General features: G+C 39.2%; 1 protein-coding gene across 2 annotated transcripts in view; it reads left to right on the top strand.

Moving 5' to 3' along the window:
• chchd6a (coiled-coil-helix-coiled-coil-helix domain containing 6a) overlaps positions 1 to 18397 on the top strand; it is a 64800-nt gene that overhangs the window by 15005 nt on the left and 31398 nt on the right. Inside the window, exons 6-7 of one of the 2 annotated variants that reach the window (XM_039652949.2) lie at positions 2169 to 2192; positions 3918 to 4001. In XM_039652949.2, coding sequence (XP_039508883.1) covers positions 2169 to 2192; positions 3918 to 4001 — 108 coding nt within the window. The remainder of the gene's footprint in view (positions 1 to 2168; positions 2193 to 3917; positions 4002 to 18397) is intronic. The other variant, XM_039652950.2, reaches the window with a different exon arrangement.

The raw sequence follows: 18397 nt of genomic DNA on the forward strand, positions 1-18397 counted from the left end.
TAAGATGGAAATGGAAATTACCCTTGACTGAGTGCATCAACCTTAGGGTACGTTTACACAACAACGATGTGTTAAAAATGGAAAAGAATTTCCTTTGTGTTTTTCAGATACAGACGACAACACTATCGAAACGATCCCAGTTCACACGGATCGGCGAAAACCACTAATCGCACTGTATTATGCTGCCAAGCACATGATGTCACCGGTTTGTCAGATTCACGTTTTTTGTAGTTTACAGAGGCGATAATGCTACCATTTTCAAAAACGTGCACTTTGAATCCCGTTTTGCGTTTTCAGGCCCCCCAAACGCTATTGCGGTTTTAAAGTGTTTTAGTTGAAAACAATATTGGCTCAATAAAGATGCTCATCATTATTAGTATTATTTTTATAGTATTCATTAATGTTTTTATATTTTCAGTTTTTGTTTTAATTTTTTTATATGCTTTTGTAATTTTTATTATAATTTTATTTAGCTTTGATTTATATTTATTTCAGTCATAATATTAGTAATTGTAGTAATCCAACTTAAACATTTCAGGTTGTTGCCAAAACAACATTTCTGCTATTTGTTATAAGTTTTGCATTTAATATTTTTTTATTTTATTTCAGCTTTTTTTCTCCCGAGTAAGGTTAACGTTTGTAATAGTTTTAGTCAACAACACTTATTCTCATGAATGCAATGACAACTAAGGAGTAAAATAGAAAATCAATGATTATTAAATAAGGAATTTCTGTGACCAACATGAATGAACCATATTTCTAGGTGGTCTGTGATGCTCAGCTCTTGGTTTTAAGTCCGCCTTATCAAGATCTATGCGAGCTCTGGCAGTGTTGAGCACTTGGCTTCAGCAAGCAGACCAGATTACCCTCTCCTTCCTGTTCATTAAATACGTGTGAAACGCCCTGCTGCTGCTCCTATAATGAGGAGTGATTCCATACTACATTATACATTTGTTAGCACCCAATTTACAGTTGCAATTACGAGCCCTAGGAGATTCATGCTTGGCCATTTACAGTCTCCATTTCATGTTTGATATTTTACTGGTCAAGTACAAAAAGTGGACAGTAGATGTATAGTACTAGTACTTATCCCATCGACCAAAACACACATCGACTTAAAGGGATACTCCACTTTTTTTGGAAATAGGCTCATTTTACCACTCCCCCAGAGTTAAACAGTTGAGTTTCACTGTTTTCGAATCCATTCAGCCGATTTTCTGATATTTAGGAGAATATCAGTAACCAAACAGTTTCTGGTCTCATTGACTTCCATAGTATATAATTTTTTCCTACTATGGAAGTCAATGAGACCAGAAACTGTCTGGTTACTGAAGAACTGATGTTCTTCTACATATCAGAAAATTGGCTGAATGGATTTGAAAACGGTGAAACTCAACTGTTTAACTCTGGGGGAGTGGTAAAATGAGCCTGAGTATCCCTTTAATACCAGGGCCTTATTGTTTGAATTTCTTGAGAACAGTGACAGAATTTCAAAACTGAGACTTTTCATACCTAAAGTAACAAAGCACAAAGCTACAAATGATGTTTAGTGAAGTTTTGTTCATGCATCAATAGAAAACTGCATAGACTAAAGATTTATAATTGGCATATAAGAATTGATATCGGTTCATTAAAATGAATACTGATTATTCGAAATTGTCAACCCAGTCCTAAGGCTGTGTCTGAAACGGCATGCTCTCTTGAGTAGGAACTTGTTTTAAAGTAATTAATTACTTCACGACTGCTTAAAAAAGTATGTTCTATAGTATGAGTGTGTGTAGGATGAGTGTAATCTGGACGTCCATTTGCCATGTGACCCATCAGCGTCAGTTACGGCACTTCACTGCCATTCACAAATCCTCCTCGTGGCGTCACAGGATAGTAAAGTGTCCATCGTATACACACTTCAGAATCTCGTCAGAAGTACTAGGTCATCTGGATACTTTTTGACTACTACTTTCTAAAAACTGTGAATTTGGACATTTATTATTTTGTCGCATACTGTTTTTTCCATATATTAGTGAAGCATGCGCTTCAAACCTAATAATTAACAGATGGATATACATTTTCAAACTCGCCGTCGATATGTTTAGGCCTTAGTGTTTTTCTTTAGCTATGTGTTAAGTGATGTTTTCTTCTTCCTCCTCTCTCATTCTCTCTTTCTCAAGCCTGCCTCTGAACTGGATGCCTGGGTAAGCACGGCCTATTCCGCAGTCGTTGTTGCATTTCTCTCATTCTCTTTCTTTCTTCCTATCTCTCCACATCTTGTTCCCTCCTCATTCAAACATGGTGTTTTGGTTTTCATGCATTAAGCCCTGATTGTGAGCATGCAAACCGTGTCGGCCGCCGTGGCGGTTTTCGGAGCTACCCAGCTAGAAAATTGCATATGATGCTCATGCTGATGGAGGTGATTTACTGCTCGCTCGAGACAGGAGACAGAGGGAAGGGGGTGATTATGTATGCCCGTAATTTGGGGTTGTGCTTTGTTGTGCACTGTTGTCTGGCTCCTACCGTAGATGCGCCTCTCTCCCGGTCAGCACCACGGGGCGTCTCTCGTGCGCATGTGTCTATGTGAGGAAGCACGACAGTGTGAGTGCCGGATCCCGCTGGGCTTAATGTGTCCGTGCCTCGTACGTAGTTACGGAATGAGAGAGATGCTAATTACAGGGGGGATTGAGCGTATGTGTGCTAGCATGTTGCTTTCTGCGCTCCCTTGTCGAATGTTGTTCGAATACTTGTTCTTTTTGCAGCTTTGAACTCATTTTTGTATGTATGCTTGTGCTTGTACATCCCTCAATGTTGTGGATGGTTATCATTTCTATTGCTTTTCTAAAGCACAGATGTTTGCATGCTCATAAATAGTCCATATCATCTCAGGCAATCCCCCCCCCCCACGCTTTGTGCATGCATAATCTGTGCCAACCTCACCGATCACATTCAGTTATTGCACACCTGTTGGAGCGTCACAAGCATGGATGAAATCACCTTTAAATTGTGAATGTCGTTCTCTTGCGTAGTCACTTTCTGTTTATTTTTGGAATCCCTCCGTGTTGTAAATCCTCCTCAAAGATTTTTTCGAGGGCTGAAAATCTTACACCAGCTGTCCATTTCCTAAAGTCGGCAGAACGGTTTTAAGAGATTTTGCTTCATGCTGTTTGAGCGAAGCTGCGCTGTGGCGATGTCCTACGTCCGGTCTCTCTTGAGTTTGGTCAACAGTTTTGTACCAGTCGGGACATATGTTGCCGAAAGCATTTGCTAATCCGGTGCCCAGAAATCTGAAAACCTTGACGAATCTTCTAGAAATGCCAACAAATAGTGAAATTCCAAATCCAATGATGATGGTTGTATTTTCAATGTCCTGAGCTTAAAAGCCTTATGGTTTAAATAAAAATTTTTTTAATTGATATCACCAACTAGACCACCAGTGCCTGATCCTAGACAGTGTGTCACTTTTTGTATTGTCTCACATTTATTTTTAAGGTAGAAGTTCATTTTATTATGTTAAAATGTATGGCCCATTTTTTAAATGCCTTTTCTCTACTATGATTATTTTGTAAATTTATTTTTTAATTTAATTCTTTACAAAAATAAAAATATGCAACAAGCTTCTTAATTTTTGCTATTGGTCAAATTGAGCAACCTAAAAATATATATTTTTTATGTATTGTATAATGTATGTGTATATAATATATATATTTAATGTATATGTATTATATTGTGTATTTTATATGTATTTTATTACAGTAGTTTTTTAATAAATTTGATAAAGCATTAATTAAGCTTTTTGATGCTTTATAATTAGTTTTTGTTGACAAAATGTTTATTTATTTTAAAAAAAGTTACATGCAATTTTTCTTTTCTTTACAAAACATATTTTTTTCTTGTAATGATGAGTAAACTCATTTACTTCCTTGCAGGGGAAACAGCTGGAGAATAAGGAGGCGGAGCTGAAGGCGCTGGATGCTTTCTACAAGGAACAGATCACACAACTAGAGAAGAAGGTTGGTGTCTTCCTGTCAGTTTCACAAAATTTATCATCATTGGTATTCTTTCCAATTTCATGACATTTTTATACATGTTAGATGAAGAAATGGTTCACTGATACTAATGGTTTCAGTGTTTAAATTATGAAATACCATGGTACGGCATCCATTCCATTCCTCGGAAAAGCTTTGAAATGTCTGGCTTTTAAGTTCTGTCTTCCCATATAATTTTCACCGTTGATCCCTGTCATTTTCGAGAAGTAAAAGTTATGATGCGGAGCCTCAAGGAAAGGTATGCTTAAGCAGATTCCGGATCAGTGGGTGGTTAAGAATTTGTTTACGCGCTGTTTTCAGTTTTTCCGCTTCACGCATTGGCTATAGTCGTCGAAGACGAGACGTGTCTGTTTGTATACAATTCTAGTTACGCCATAATATTTGAGGATGAAAGCACAGGTCATCCTCTACTGCCACATTCAGTCACTTTCAGAGAGAGATAATGCCCAAGCAGGACCATTTTCCACTGCCCTACCTTCAGCCATCTATCCTTTGTAAATGACTGGACAGAGATCATAATGGTTCAAACAGCACTGAAGTGGGAATCTGAAGTGCATTGGCTCCATTTGGATGGGCAGCAACACCAACTGCCTTTTATTCGCTGAGTTCACACCTTGATTAACCCCCATTGGTGTAAAAAAACGAATAAAGTTACGTTAAATGGAAAGGGCTTGCTCGGCGCGGCAAGGGGCAATGGTGCAGAAAGTGCTTTAGCCAAAGCCTCAAAACCATTCAGCTATTGGCAAATGAAGTCAGAGTCGCTCTCCAAGATTTGTGATTTTCCTCAGTCCCCCCTCATTCGTTTACTCTCTCTTGCACTCCCTCCCCCAGTTTTTTCCTACGCTCTCTCTGAGGTCTTATCGACTGCATGCAGCAGGCAAAAAAAAGTGAGATTTGCTTCCCCTCTTTACCAACATGCCGTAGGAAAATGGCCCATCGTGTAACTGTGGCCGTGCTGTATGGAAGTGGTTGTCCATAAAAAAAGGCATTTTTTTTCACTTTGTGGAGTTACTTTATTTACAGAGGTGTGAACTGACGAATTACAAATACTCACGTTACTGTAATTAAGTCGTTTTAATCAGAAATTGTACTTAGTACAATTAGTTAGTTTTTAAACTAGTATTTTAAATATTGTATACTTAAGTTGACTGTAAGTGTATCTTTACTTCGCTATTTTCCCTCCATTTGTGATTGTTACATGCTTGTGTTAATTTTACCCATCAACTTGATTGGATCGGGAGAAAGAAATCGGTGTCATGGCTCCCATCAAATCAAATTGCGCATAGAAAACTTTAACCACAACAGCAGTTACCAGCCATCTTCTGCTAATTATGGCTGCTGTGAAACACATCCTTCAAGCATCAATACTGAGTCAATACTGTCTGTATACTGAATGGAGTTCTCTTTCATGTCTTGTGCTTGAACAGACAATTTCACACAAAGTTATGTCAAAATGCTCGTCTTGGCGAGTATCCTAGCAAATTTACAATGTTTGAAATTTATATTTATACAAAAAAAAAATCCCATTTATGCATTCTATGTAAAACGTCTGGCGAACAAATCAATACATTTACTAGCAATGGTGACTCAAGCTTCAGTGAGTCCATACATAGAGGGTTTGTCTACTGTGGTTGAGTCACCCTTTTTCCCAGAATGCACATTGCATCTCTCTTTCTTTAAACGCATTTTTATTGTATTGTCAAAATAAATATAATAACGCTCAACCTCTTATTCATATGTATTGATACATTGGTACATAAACCATTTTTAATACCAATTGAATTGGTTTTGGTTTGTTCTGAATGGGCTTATAGTATTAATTATATTTGTGCAGGTCTTAAAGCCTTACATTTGAATGCACTGCAGTATTTAAACAATGACTCCTTTCTAACCTAGTTGCATATTAACACTAAATGAATTTGGTTTTGTATAATAATTATTGCATATGTTGCATATTAACGTCGTCAAACAAATTTGGTTGAATACGGTGTTTGGAACAAAACATTTTGCAAGACCGTTCCTCCATTAATAATAATATGTGGTGTCGTTTTAAATTCAGTGACTAAAGAAAATGCCGTTAAATGCAATATTTGTATTCTCTCTGTCATACGCTGTATTCAGAACAAGAGAATAACCCAGCCACCTTGACAGCTTTAGAGAGATAATTCCTCTCTATTTGACTCCCTCACTTTGTTCAGCTTCTCTTCTCTTCTTGCTTTGTTCATATAAGCTGTACTAAGAGGGTTGCTCACTCACTGGCTTGAAGAATTGCCTTTTTGTTTATTCACTTTGGGTCCAGTGATTCAGGGGAAGGAGATGGAGATGAATGTTTTTGGTACATGCTCCATTATGATGCGAAAACAAAGGATTGCGAAGGGAAATATTAACACTGGGACGACATCCATGGTGGCTTTGCCGAGCTGATAATTTAACGCTTGTGTCTCTGAAAAGAGGGGATTTGTTCCACGGTGTACAGTTAACGTTGTTCGCTCATAGCAGATTTACACTCCACTGTCTTTCAGACTTAATTCATGTTTCATTTTGAGCCAGAGACAGATTCATAATACACTTCCAAGCACCGGTTTCCATTTTGTCCGTTTCTATTAAATCTACGTTTTGAATATTTCACTGGACATTAGTTCTTGTATGGGAAGGTATAAAGTGAATACTGTTGATTGAATATGGAGCTTTGGCGTAGCAGTTAGAGCACATGCTCAGGTAATGCATTCTGGGAAGTGATGCAATTTTACACCCGGGTCCACAAAAGTTTATTTTAAATCAAATATTGCTATGCATTATGGGAAATAGTGACTCAACCACTTCAGTCTGTGTTTCTGTCTCTCTATCTATTGTTCTGTCTGTCTATCTATCTGTTGGTCTGTATAGATATCTGATGACTCTTGTTATATCCATCATCATTCTATCTATCTGTATGTCCTTCTATAGACCTTATTCACAGCAGCGCCATTTTTAATTATTAACGTGAATGAAAGCGAGGTTGTGAGGGATAGACATACATCTCTTCAGTTGGTTGTACTGTTTTTTTATGTATTTTTTTGTATTGTTCTGCTGACGAAACCCTGCAAAAATAACTTTCCAAGGAATTTCCGTAGACAAAAAGACTCCGGATAACGAGCTGTGGAAAATTATAAGTGAACTAGAGCTTTATACAGCTTTTTACAGCAGATGACATTGAAAATATGGTAAGTCTATCCCTCACAGCCTTGCTTTCATACCTGTCATTGTGCTACTCTGAATAAGGTATATTGGTCTATATATATGTCTATCTCTCAGTTGGTTCATCTGTCTATCTTTTGGTCTGTCTAGATTTCTAAGTCTCTGTCGGTTTGTCTGTCTAGATTGTAGTTATTTTTCTTTCTTAAAAATGAGTTATACATTTCTTTGCATTTCAGTTCATTTGAACCTTACATTCCATTTCTGTACATCATTTCAAATTCAATTCAAAAACTGAATGTAAAAGGAATTCTAAATTCAAATCTGAATCGTGCACATCCCTGATTCAAAGTCCAACAAAGTCTCTTATAGGTTTGGGTATCGTTTTTTTTTGTTTTTTTCCGATACCGGTGCCAAATCGATACTTTTAAAATGGTACCTGAACCTATACTTTAAAAAAACGACGGTGAATGATTATGGTTGTGACGAGATCTCGCGAGACTAAAACATGACGAGATTTCTCGTTGAGTGAAAAGCTGTCTCGCGATATCGCCATGACTGAGCGTGAGGGTGAGATTACAATAGAATATTCCACCGCTACAGTATACATTCGCCTAAACTGTCGTTTTGATGTTTTTATAATAAACAATTATAAACTAATGTGAAAGTCTGCTCTGCTCGTAATTGCTGTTGCAATCAGTGCAGCACCAATCACCATTCACTGTTTGCATGACGATGGCGGAGGATTGTATAATGCACGCTCGGCACCGCTCCTTCCCATACACGGATTACGCGCGATCACCAATTTGAAAGTAAAACGATGCCTCGCGCTGTCACAAAAAAAGCTTTAAACAGCCATTCGAAACGTCTTGACGGTCTCGTGCACCCAACTTGTCATTTTTGCCGCGTTCGTGCGGACGCATCGAGTATAAAGGCTTTACTCTGCGTCAGCTCGCCCGACACCCTCTGATCGGGTGCACAGACCTCTCCCAATCATCAGGGTCGGTACCCAACCCTAGTCTCTTAGATGGGTGGTAGGGAAGCGGTTAACTAAATTTATGCCACAATTATTCCGTCAAGGCATGAGGAGGTGGTCCGCGTTGTGCCAATCTCCGTCTCTGGCTAAGGGCAGACACAGGCTGGGAGGATTAATGGCGACCCAGTGCTAATTACTGTGCGATCATCATAAATAAACATTCTACATTGGGAGCTCCCCGCCCATCTATACACACACGTGCACACAAACATACACACTCGCTATCTCGCACACATTGAGGTTACAGACAAGCTATCTTCTGTCTAATAGCAAATAGGATCAACCCAGTGTGTCAGATGCCCCAGTATTTATATTTACCTCATTACAAGGAAGCGCCGTTTGCCAAAGGGATCAGAAGCTGGCAATAAAAGGCGCACAGAGTGTTTGCAGTAAGGCTTTACTTGCCGTGTGACACAGTCAGACCACGGGAGAGGGATAATGCAGGCAGTTGGCATGTCTGCTCAGACTGCTGTTACCCCAGCAGGAGGTTTTTTTTGGGGTGGGGATCTTCATCACAGACCTCTGAGAGGTGTGGTGTATCCATCCCGCTTCACCCGTTTCCCGTCGATGGCAGGTGCGGCTGAAGAAGTCTATCTCTGCAGCGCAGGCGAGCCACCGCATGAACGTTCTCCACGCCGCAAGTGGCGAATGCCTTTTATCCCAGCAAACGTGGCAATCCCCCCCCCCCCCACTTCTTTTTGAAGGTGGCACGCATAATCGCCTAACATCCATAAATTCTGCCAAAGACGGTGAGTTAGCACAGCTGAAAGCGAAAGCTGTAAACAGCAGCATTCAGACACCATTTTGAATTAGCGCTGGCGTTCCCTAATCCCGCTAAAGCTTCTCTACTCATGTCTGCGTCCTGCTCTTAGCTGCTTCGCACTCTCGAGACAAGATTTTTCTTTTTTATTGCCCTGCCGTTTTAGCCTCCCCCCCATTCCCTCAACCCACCCCACCCGCTCTTTCTCCCTTGTCACTAGTTGCAAAGCACTTGAGTGTGGGTACGAGATAATAATCCTCCTGAAAAACTGGCAGCTGGGGTGACGTGCTGTCAACGCGAGCCCTCGTTCAGGAAATTCGCTAACCGACTGCGGCAGGCTTCACCTGGACGGAGACGAGAGTGGCAGATATCTGGCTCTCTTTGGACTGGGGCACCAGCACTGCCAAATCCTAAATTAATTTTCTTCAAAGTATTTAAAATTTCTGTTTTAATATTCTTAAGCAGAATTATACATAATTCCGTTTTTCATGCTGTGTTGTGTGTATGCTGATGTCAGGGGCTGCAGGGGTGTAATAGCTCGTTGACTTTGTAATGGCGAGAAGCAGGGAGGTGGAGCAGCATTACAATCAAGAAGAGGACTTTTTGCATACGTTTTTGCTGTGTTGCATCTTAGTATGGTAATGCAAAAAATAAACACTGATGGGTTGACAAAGCGTTGGGTTATGTTGTATCTGCTTATTCAGCCTTATTACGTTTTGTAATCAGTTATGTAATCGTCCACGAGTAAATCTGGACGAGGCTTTTAAGATGAAAACGAGGCCTTTCTGACATAATATCCGTTTTTGCTGTTCTAAGTGAAGACCATCTCCTACATATATTTGGGGGTGGTTAAAGTCAAACAGATCCTGCATTGTTGTTTTTATTTGTTTGAATAATAATGTGTTACCTACAATCCTTTTTGAAAGAAGCCTTGTATGCTCATCAAGGTTGCATTTATTTGATCAATAATACATTAAAACATTCAATTTCAGTTCATTTCTAGCATAAATCTATAGTGATGGTCAGATATCATTATCTTGAAAGGAGGGCATAGAAAATGTCTTTGAAAGTGTCCAAATGTATGTAAATTTTCTTTTTTAGTATATTTTAATTTTTAGCAGTCATTAGTCCAGTCTTCAGAGCCAAATAATCCTTCAGAGAAACCTCAAGAAACATTTATTATTTTCAATGTTGAAAACGGTTGTCTTGTTTGTATATTAAATTGTAACTGAATAAAAAAATAGGGCTGCCCCTGACTAAAGATTATTCTATTCGACTAGTATTCGTTCGTTAAAGCCAATTAGTCGACTAATCTCACGTTTATATTAATTTAATTACTAAAGCCTTATAATACATTGGCTTAAGCCTATTCCTCACGCAAGCGCACACGTAAAGATTGCCGCAAAGCACCGGCAAAAGTCAGGAAAAAATAGCAATGAGTTTTTAATTTGTATTTATACATTATATTTATACATTTTAATTATTTATTTAAAAACTACTGTTTTCCGAGTCGGTATAGGATGCAAAGATGAAGTTGACGATGCTGACTCGCCATATGGATTACATAATCAGAGTATTTGGTTTTGTATTTTGTTTTTGTTTTGGATAGCCAATAACAGCATTTATCGGCCGATACCGATTGTTGGCCGATACATTGGTGCTTCTCTAATACATAATATTTTTTGTAACTGTATATCTAAAGAATTGAAGTCTGTCAGGTAAAAGATGAGTTAATTGATGTAATCCAATTGGTCTGCCGTTTTATTCCATGCATTGCCCCTGATGATTATGTAAATAGTTATTCAATGCACTGGATTACGTTTTAAAGAAGTTAAGTGGTGCAGCACTATATTTAATAATATGTTGCCTAAATTGTATCTTACCCATTTATGCCCTACTAGGATAGGTTGTACCTTAAGACCGGTGCAATTATAGGCCCCAGATGCAATGCCTGGTCCTAGTACTTTATTCTGTGTAAGTGACACAAAATGTAACCTTTCGACCAATATGTTTTATCTAATTTTTTTACTTTTACTCTTTTTAGGATTCAAACCTAAACCCTCCACAATCTTTGCAGTATATACATAGCCAGAGAGTCTTGAAAAAGTGCACTAACAACTATGCCACGGTTCTTTTTAATAGTACACTAACATGGTTTACTGTCATAATGTTTCGTGTCTGTATATTTCCCAGTGCTGATCCCTGTCTGTCACAGGAAGTGCTCGTCCTTAGGAGGAAGTCTTGCAGCAAATGCACCCTGCAGTGACGCATAGCTGCCCGATACAGATTAAAATGCTGATTGGATTAGAAATTCTGCGGCTGTGACTGAAAGGCAAGGGTGTCACTGATGGGTAGTGCCAGGCAAAGAGGAGAATGACAAAGCAGGTGCCAGCTGCGTGATTATAACACACAAATCCCTTCCTGCTGAGATGCTACAGGAAGGGACGCACTCTGCTAATGCATGCGAGGATGCGAGAGGGAGTTTTCATTTCGGTAACCCTGATCTTTCCTCTCCGTGTTCTCATTTTAGTCACTTGTTCATTTCTAACATAAATCCACGGCTGTTTTGCAGCTGTGATGATGGTCAGATATCTTTATCTTGCAATGAAGACATGTAAAATGTCAAAGGCTTTGAAAGTATCCAAAGGCCCCATGTAAATCTCAACAATATGCAAGTGTTTTTCATTTACAGAATTAGGGTCCTAAGCTCACTGGCCCAGGCAGGAAAGCTCTTGTTATTGAGGATTAGTTTTGTTTTACAGTATTAAGTGTTTCCTGCTGGCATGAAAATGACCCTGAATTGAAGATCTGTCAGGGATTGCTCCCTGAAAGGATAAAGGGATTCAGGAAATGTATTTGGGTCAGTGTGTCGGTAATCCTGCTAGACTGCATCACACTCAACAGTTTTCACTCTTTATTTTGCATATGATAAAGGATCCACCCACATGCTGTTTAACACTTTCTACAGCTTCAAGCCCGTAGAATGAGATTGAGTCAATAATGTTGCTGGTGATGGAGAGCATTTTTATGAATACATTACCGCATGACCGCCCACATTTACACGTCAGAAATGCCTATACGGTGTTCAGAAATGTGGCCCAGCCCATAGTGAGTTGGAGGCTTTTGTATTTTCTTTTGAAACGGGAAGTCTTGTTTTTTTTTTTTTTTCTTCATTTAAAAAAAAAAAATATTGCCAGTATTTGATTTGGAAAAATCTCTATAGTGCAGGAAGCAATATTTTTGCTTCAGGTGATTTACTGTTAGAGAAAGCCTGTAAATTTAATTTCTATACAGTGGTGTGAATAAGTGTTTGCCCCCATGCTAAAGTTGCCTAAAAAGAGGAATAAAAAATCATCTTTTGGATATTGATCTTAATGCCTTAATTAGAAAAATGAGGAAAACTCCAACCTTTAAGGACACCAAAGGACACCTGATAAAGTTCCCTTGGCCTTTGGAATTAAAATATCCCCACATCATCACACACCTTCCACCACACCTAGAGATTGACATGGTTTTACTTCAGTTAGCCGAATAGCTGGTTTGATTTGCATTGAAAGATGATCTTATGGAAAGTACCCCATGCCAATCTCTAGGTGTGGTGGAAGGTGTGTGATGATGTGGGGATATTTTAATTCCAAAGGCCAAGGGAACTTTATCAGGATGCATATTATCCTGGATCCATGAAATAACTGGCTTTTAAAAAATAAAAATCTGCCTGACTCTATGGGAATTTAACATAGGGGGGCAATGACTTATGCACCCTGTATTTTAAGGAAAAACATTTATTTATTTATGATACATTATTCATTCACAAAGAAAATTGGTGTCCTTAAAGGTTGGAGTTTTCCTCATTTTTCTAATTAAGGCATTAAGATCAATATCCAAAAGATGATTTTTTTATTCCTCTTTTTAGGCAACTTTAGCATTGGGGCAAACACTTATTCACACCACCGTATGTTTCATAATGTGTGTGTAGATACCGTTTACATAATATTGAATTCGGCATGAAACTGAAGTTGGGGAAGACTTTTCTTCCCTATTGTGACTCAATTCCGAGTGAAGCGGCTTCTCAGAGGAGAAAAAATAAGGGCGGGACTTGATTGGATCATTGGATGGCTATGATTTGCTATTGGTCGATCTCATGTAAGTGACCGGTTGTCCTGCCCTCTTGCTGGAAAACATGTCATCAGAGAAGAAAAGAAATGTCATAGCAAGAGAGAGGGAGGATATGTGATATATGATGTGCTCGGATAAATCTCTTATAATAAATGCTGCAATATTCCATGAAAAAAACAAGAATAGTCCATTTTGAATTCATGCTGACTTCAGTGGCACAGCATTAAAAAGAAGTGTTTCATTGTTTCATCAAGGATCAGAGAGAGCGAGAGCGTGGAAAATGGTCATAGGTAACTAAATAATTTTTTTGTTTTGGTGCACAAAACCTTGTTACATAAGTGAACATCAGGGGAAAAATAAAATGATGAGCACAATAAATAACATTTGTTTGGTTTCTTGCAGGTTCTGTTAATGGCTTTGTATTTTTATAGCATCACAATCTGATAAAGGTGTCCCCACATTTCCTGTGTGGAACTGGTGCCTAACACCTCATTAAAGCCCTTAACATGTTAAGTGTAAGTGCTTAAACAGCCAAACATTCTTCTACTGGAAGAGGTAGAGGTAGAAATATAGCTGCAAGCAGCCATTACCGGGGCCAAGCGCAAGAAGCGGCAACATATGCCAAAATGGCAAGGAGTGGCAGACCAACTGCAGCAAGGAGCAATTAAGTGCATTTTGAGAGAACTTTGGGCAAATGGCTAAGAAAATCACATAAACATTAACTTATAAGATGATTTAATGGGTTATCACTTTCGAACAATAGGTGGCGCAGTTACGAAATAGATGTGATGTGGTCAGAGTGAGGTGACAATGACACATGCAAAGTTTGGTGTCAAAATGTGAAGGCATTGCAGAGATAAAGCCTAAATAGTAATTTTGGCAGCATGCCTAAACTTTGATGCTGTGGTATACGAAAACGGTTTTGTCTATCATCGTGCAATTCATAACTTTTAGCCGGCACGGTCTGGAGATGATACGATTCAATTTTCGTGAAAATCGGACAAACGGTCTAGGAGGAGTTCGAAAAAGAAGGTTTTTCAAAGAAATAAATATGGCGAACAGGACGTTTGTCTGATTATGGAAAACCTGATATCTATGTTTTCGGCATAACCCAAGGAATCTATTAAGATCAGTTTCATTGCAATAGGCAAATTTATTCAAAAGTTATTAGCGTTCTCAGAAATTAATTATAACTTTTGACCAACAGGTGGCGCTGTCTCAAAATCTTTTGAGTACCTTCAGGGCATGCTGCTTATGGCACACACTGAGTTTAGTATAGCATTTTATTTCACAAAACTCTATTGAAGTCAATGGGAATTTCACGTTTTGTTCTATTATAGCGCCACCAAGAGGCTCAGTCCCACAATTTTTTTTATGTGTCCTCAGAGTGACCCCATACATATGTGTGTCAATTTTGGTGCAAATATCTCAATTCACTTCCGAGTTATAAACATTTATATGAAAAAACACGTAAAAAATGACTGACACATGACTTTGTTTGAATTTTACTACCCCTTACTATCAATATTTTCGCATTTGGGCATTTGCATATAGTTAACAAGCTATGATTCCGTGTTTCTGGCGGTGGTTTCGTCTCGATCGGAACAGCGGTTTTGAAGATATCGCCAAGTGTTTTTTTTGCGCTAAATCGCTACGCTACACCAACCGTAACACGAAACCCAGCATGTTTAGTATCGTTGGACTCGGCAACGATTCAGGAACTCAAAAAGATGACTCCCGTGAAAATAAGTGTACCACACCAAAAGTTATAAGCGCTTGAAAAAAACAATTCACCACTAGGTGGCGCTGTTTCGAAACTTCTCAGGCTTCTTCAGGGCATCGTACTGATGACCCATACCGAGTTTCGTAACAATTCGTTCATGCGTTCAAAAAATACAGCATTTTAGCACATAATTCAAAATGGCCGACAGCCAAAATGGCCGATCTGGGAAAATTGGATATCAGTCGACTTGGCATGATGCCCTGAATCTAACGAGATGAAGTTTATGATTTTTGGACAAACCGTTCAGAAGTTACGAGCAAAAATAGCCATTTTTCATATCTCCGGACCACTAGGTGGCGCTGCGCCGAAACGCAGCACGTAGCCTCAGGTCATGCTTGTGATGACACGTACAAAGTTTGGTCTGAAAACGAGTAAGCGTTGCGGAGATACAGCCTCACGTCTGTTTTCGCAAGCGCTACGTAAAATTAGTTTGCGCGCTTATCGAAAACTGTTATTCGAATCATCATGAATTCCATAACTTTTTGTCAGCACTGCCTGGAGATGATCCGGTGCGATTTTGGTGAAAATCGGACAAAGCGTCTAGGACGAGTTCGCAAAAGTAGGTTTTTTGGAAAATTCAAAATGGCGGCCAATTTTTTATGACGGAAAATGACGTCATTGGGTGCGATCGAATCGGCATGAGCTCAGGAACAAGAGGAAAAAAGAATTTTGTTGATAGGCCTTACGGTTCAAAAGTTATTAGCATAATAAAAGTGAAACTTTGGACAGTTGGTGGCGCTAGAGGGAATGCATTAGAGACACCAAAATTGGTGTATTTAAAGTTGGGACTGTCCTCTATCAGAATGTCAAACCAAAACAACTTTCCCGCAAACCGGTCTATGGGCTGCCATAGACGCCAAGTCAGAAACGGAAGAAGAATAATAATAAATATAGCTGCAAGCAGCCATTACCGGGGCCAAGCGCAAGAAGCGGCAAGATATGCCAAAATGGTAAGGAGTGGCAGACCAACTGCAGCAAGGAGCAATTAAGGGCATTTTGAGAGAACTTTGGGCAAATGGCTAAGAAAATCACATAAACATTAACTTATAATATGATTTAATGGGTTATCACTTTCGAACAATAGGTGGCGCAGTTACAAAATAGATGTGATGTGGTCAGAGTGAGGTGACAATGACACATGCAAAGTTTGGTGTCAAAATGTGAAGGCATTGCAGAGATAAAGCCTAAATAGTCATTTTGGCAGCATGCCTCAAATTTGATGCTGTGGTATACGAAAACGGTTTTGTCTATCGTCACGCAATCCATAACTTTTATTTGGCACTGTCTGGAGATGATACGATTCAATTTTCGTGAAAATCGGACAAACGGTCTAGGAGGAGTTCGAAAAAGAAGGTTTTTCAAAGAAATAAAGATGGCGGACAGGAAGTTTAGCTGATTATGCAAAACCTGACATCTATGTTTTCGGCATAACCCAAGGAATCTATTAAGATCAGTTTCATTGCAATAGGCAAATTTGTTCAAAAGTTATTAGCGTTCTCAGAAATTAATTATAACTTTTGACCAACAGGTGGCGTTGTCTCAAAATCTTTTGAGTACCTTCAGGGCATGCTGCTTATGGCACACACTGAGTTTCGTAATGTTAGACCAAAGCATTTGTTTAGTATAGCATTGTATTTCACAAAACTGTATTGAAGTCAATGGGAATTTCACGTTTTGTTCTATTATAGCGCCACCAAGAGGCTCAGTCCCACAATTTTTTTTATGTGTCCTCAGAGTGACCCCATACATATGTGTGTCAATTTTGGTGCAAATATCTCAATTTACTTCCGAGTTATAAACATTTATATGAAAAAACACGTAAAAAATGACTGACACATGACTTTGTTTGAATTTTACTACCCCTTACTATCAATATTTACGCATTTGGGCATTTGCGTATAGTTAACAAGCTATGATTCCGTGTTTCTGGCGGTGGTTTCGTCTCGATCGGAACAGCGGTTTTGAAGATATCGCCAAGTGTTTTTTTCGCGCTAAATCGCTACGCTACGCCATCCGTGAGACGAAACCCGACATATTTGGTATCGTTGGACTCGGCAACGATTCAGGACCTCAAAAATATGACTCCCGTGAAAATAAGTGTACCACACCCAAAGTTATAAGCGTTTGAATAAAACAATTCACCACTAGGTGGCGCTGTTTCGAAACTTCTCAGGCTCCTTCAGGGCATCGTACTGATGACCCATAACGAGTTTCGTAACAATTCGTTCATGCGTTCAAAAAATACAGCATTTTAGCACATAATTCAAAATGGCCGACAGCCAAAATGGCCGATCTGGGAAAATTGGATATCGGTCGACTCGGCATGACGCCCTGAATCTAACGAGACCAAGTTTTTGATTTTTGGAGAAACCGTTCAGAAGTTACGAGCAAAAATAGCCATTTTTCATATCTCCGGACCACTAGGTGGCGCTGCGCCGAAACGCAGCACGTAGCCTCAGGTCATGCTTGGGATAACACGTACCAAGTTTGGTGTGAAAACGAGTAAGCGTTGCGGAGATACAACCTCACGTCTGTTTTCGCAAGCGCTACGTAAATTTTGTTTAGGCGTTTATCGAAAACTGTTATTCGAATCATCTTGAATTCCATAACTTTTTGTCAGCACTGCCTGGAGATGATCCGGTGCGATTTTGGTGAAAATCGGACAAACCGTCTAGGACGAGTTCGCAAAAGTAGGTTTTTTGGAAAATTCAAAATGGCGGCCGTTTTTTTATGACGGAAAATGACGACATAGGGTGCGATCGAATCGGCATGAGCTCAGGAACAAGAGGAAAAAGGAATTTTGTTGATAGGCCTTACGGTTCAAAAGTTATTAGCATAATAAAAGTGAAATTTTGGACAGTTGGTGGCGCTAGAGGGAATGAGTTAGAGACACCAAAATTGGTGTATTTAAAGTTGGGACTGTCCTCTATCAGAATGTCAAACCAAAACAACTTTCCCGCAAACCGGTCTATGGGCTGCCATAGACGCCCAGTCGGAAGAAGAATAATAATAATAATAATAATAAGAACCGGCACAGATACAATAGGTGCCTCCGCACCTTCGGTGCTTGGCCCCTAATAATAGGAAACGGAACAGATACAATAGGTGCCTCCGCACCTTCGGTGCTTGGCCCCTAATTAGAAAGCTGGAAACTATCAATTTAAATAATTCAGGATTTAGAGGTTCAAAAGTCTATATACTTTAGATTTTGGGACGAGTGGAACTACACTCATCATTTGGCTCTTTTCCATTTTTGTTTTTTGCCTTGCAGAAGGGAAAATCAGTAACATACAAAAGTGTGTTCTTTGTTGTGACTCACTAAAATTCTTTTAGGATGCTTTTGAGACTCTTAGCATGCTTGAAATTGCATGAAACTCAACAGACACATCACATTTATTGGCCAGTAGACATGTGCAAAGTTTCAGAAACGGGCGTGGTGCAGGGACTAAATAGCGCCACCTTTTGACAAAAGTGGGGTTGTTAGTTTTATC

The sequence above is a fragment of the Pimephales promelas genome, chromosome 20 (genome assembly GCF_988280905.1).
Source record: "Pimephales promelas chromosome 20, fPimPro1.hap1.1, whole genome shotgun sequence".
NCBI classification, from domain to species: Eukaryota; Metazoa; Chordata; class Actinopteri; order Cypriniformes; family Leuciscidae; genus Pimephales; species Pimephales promelas.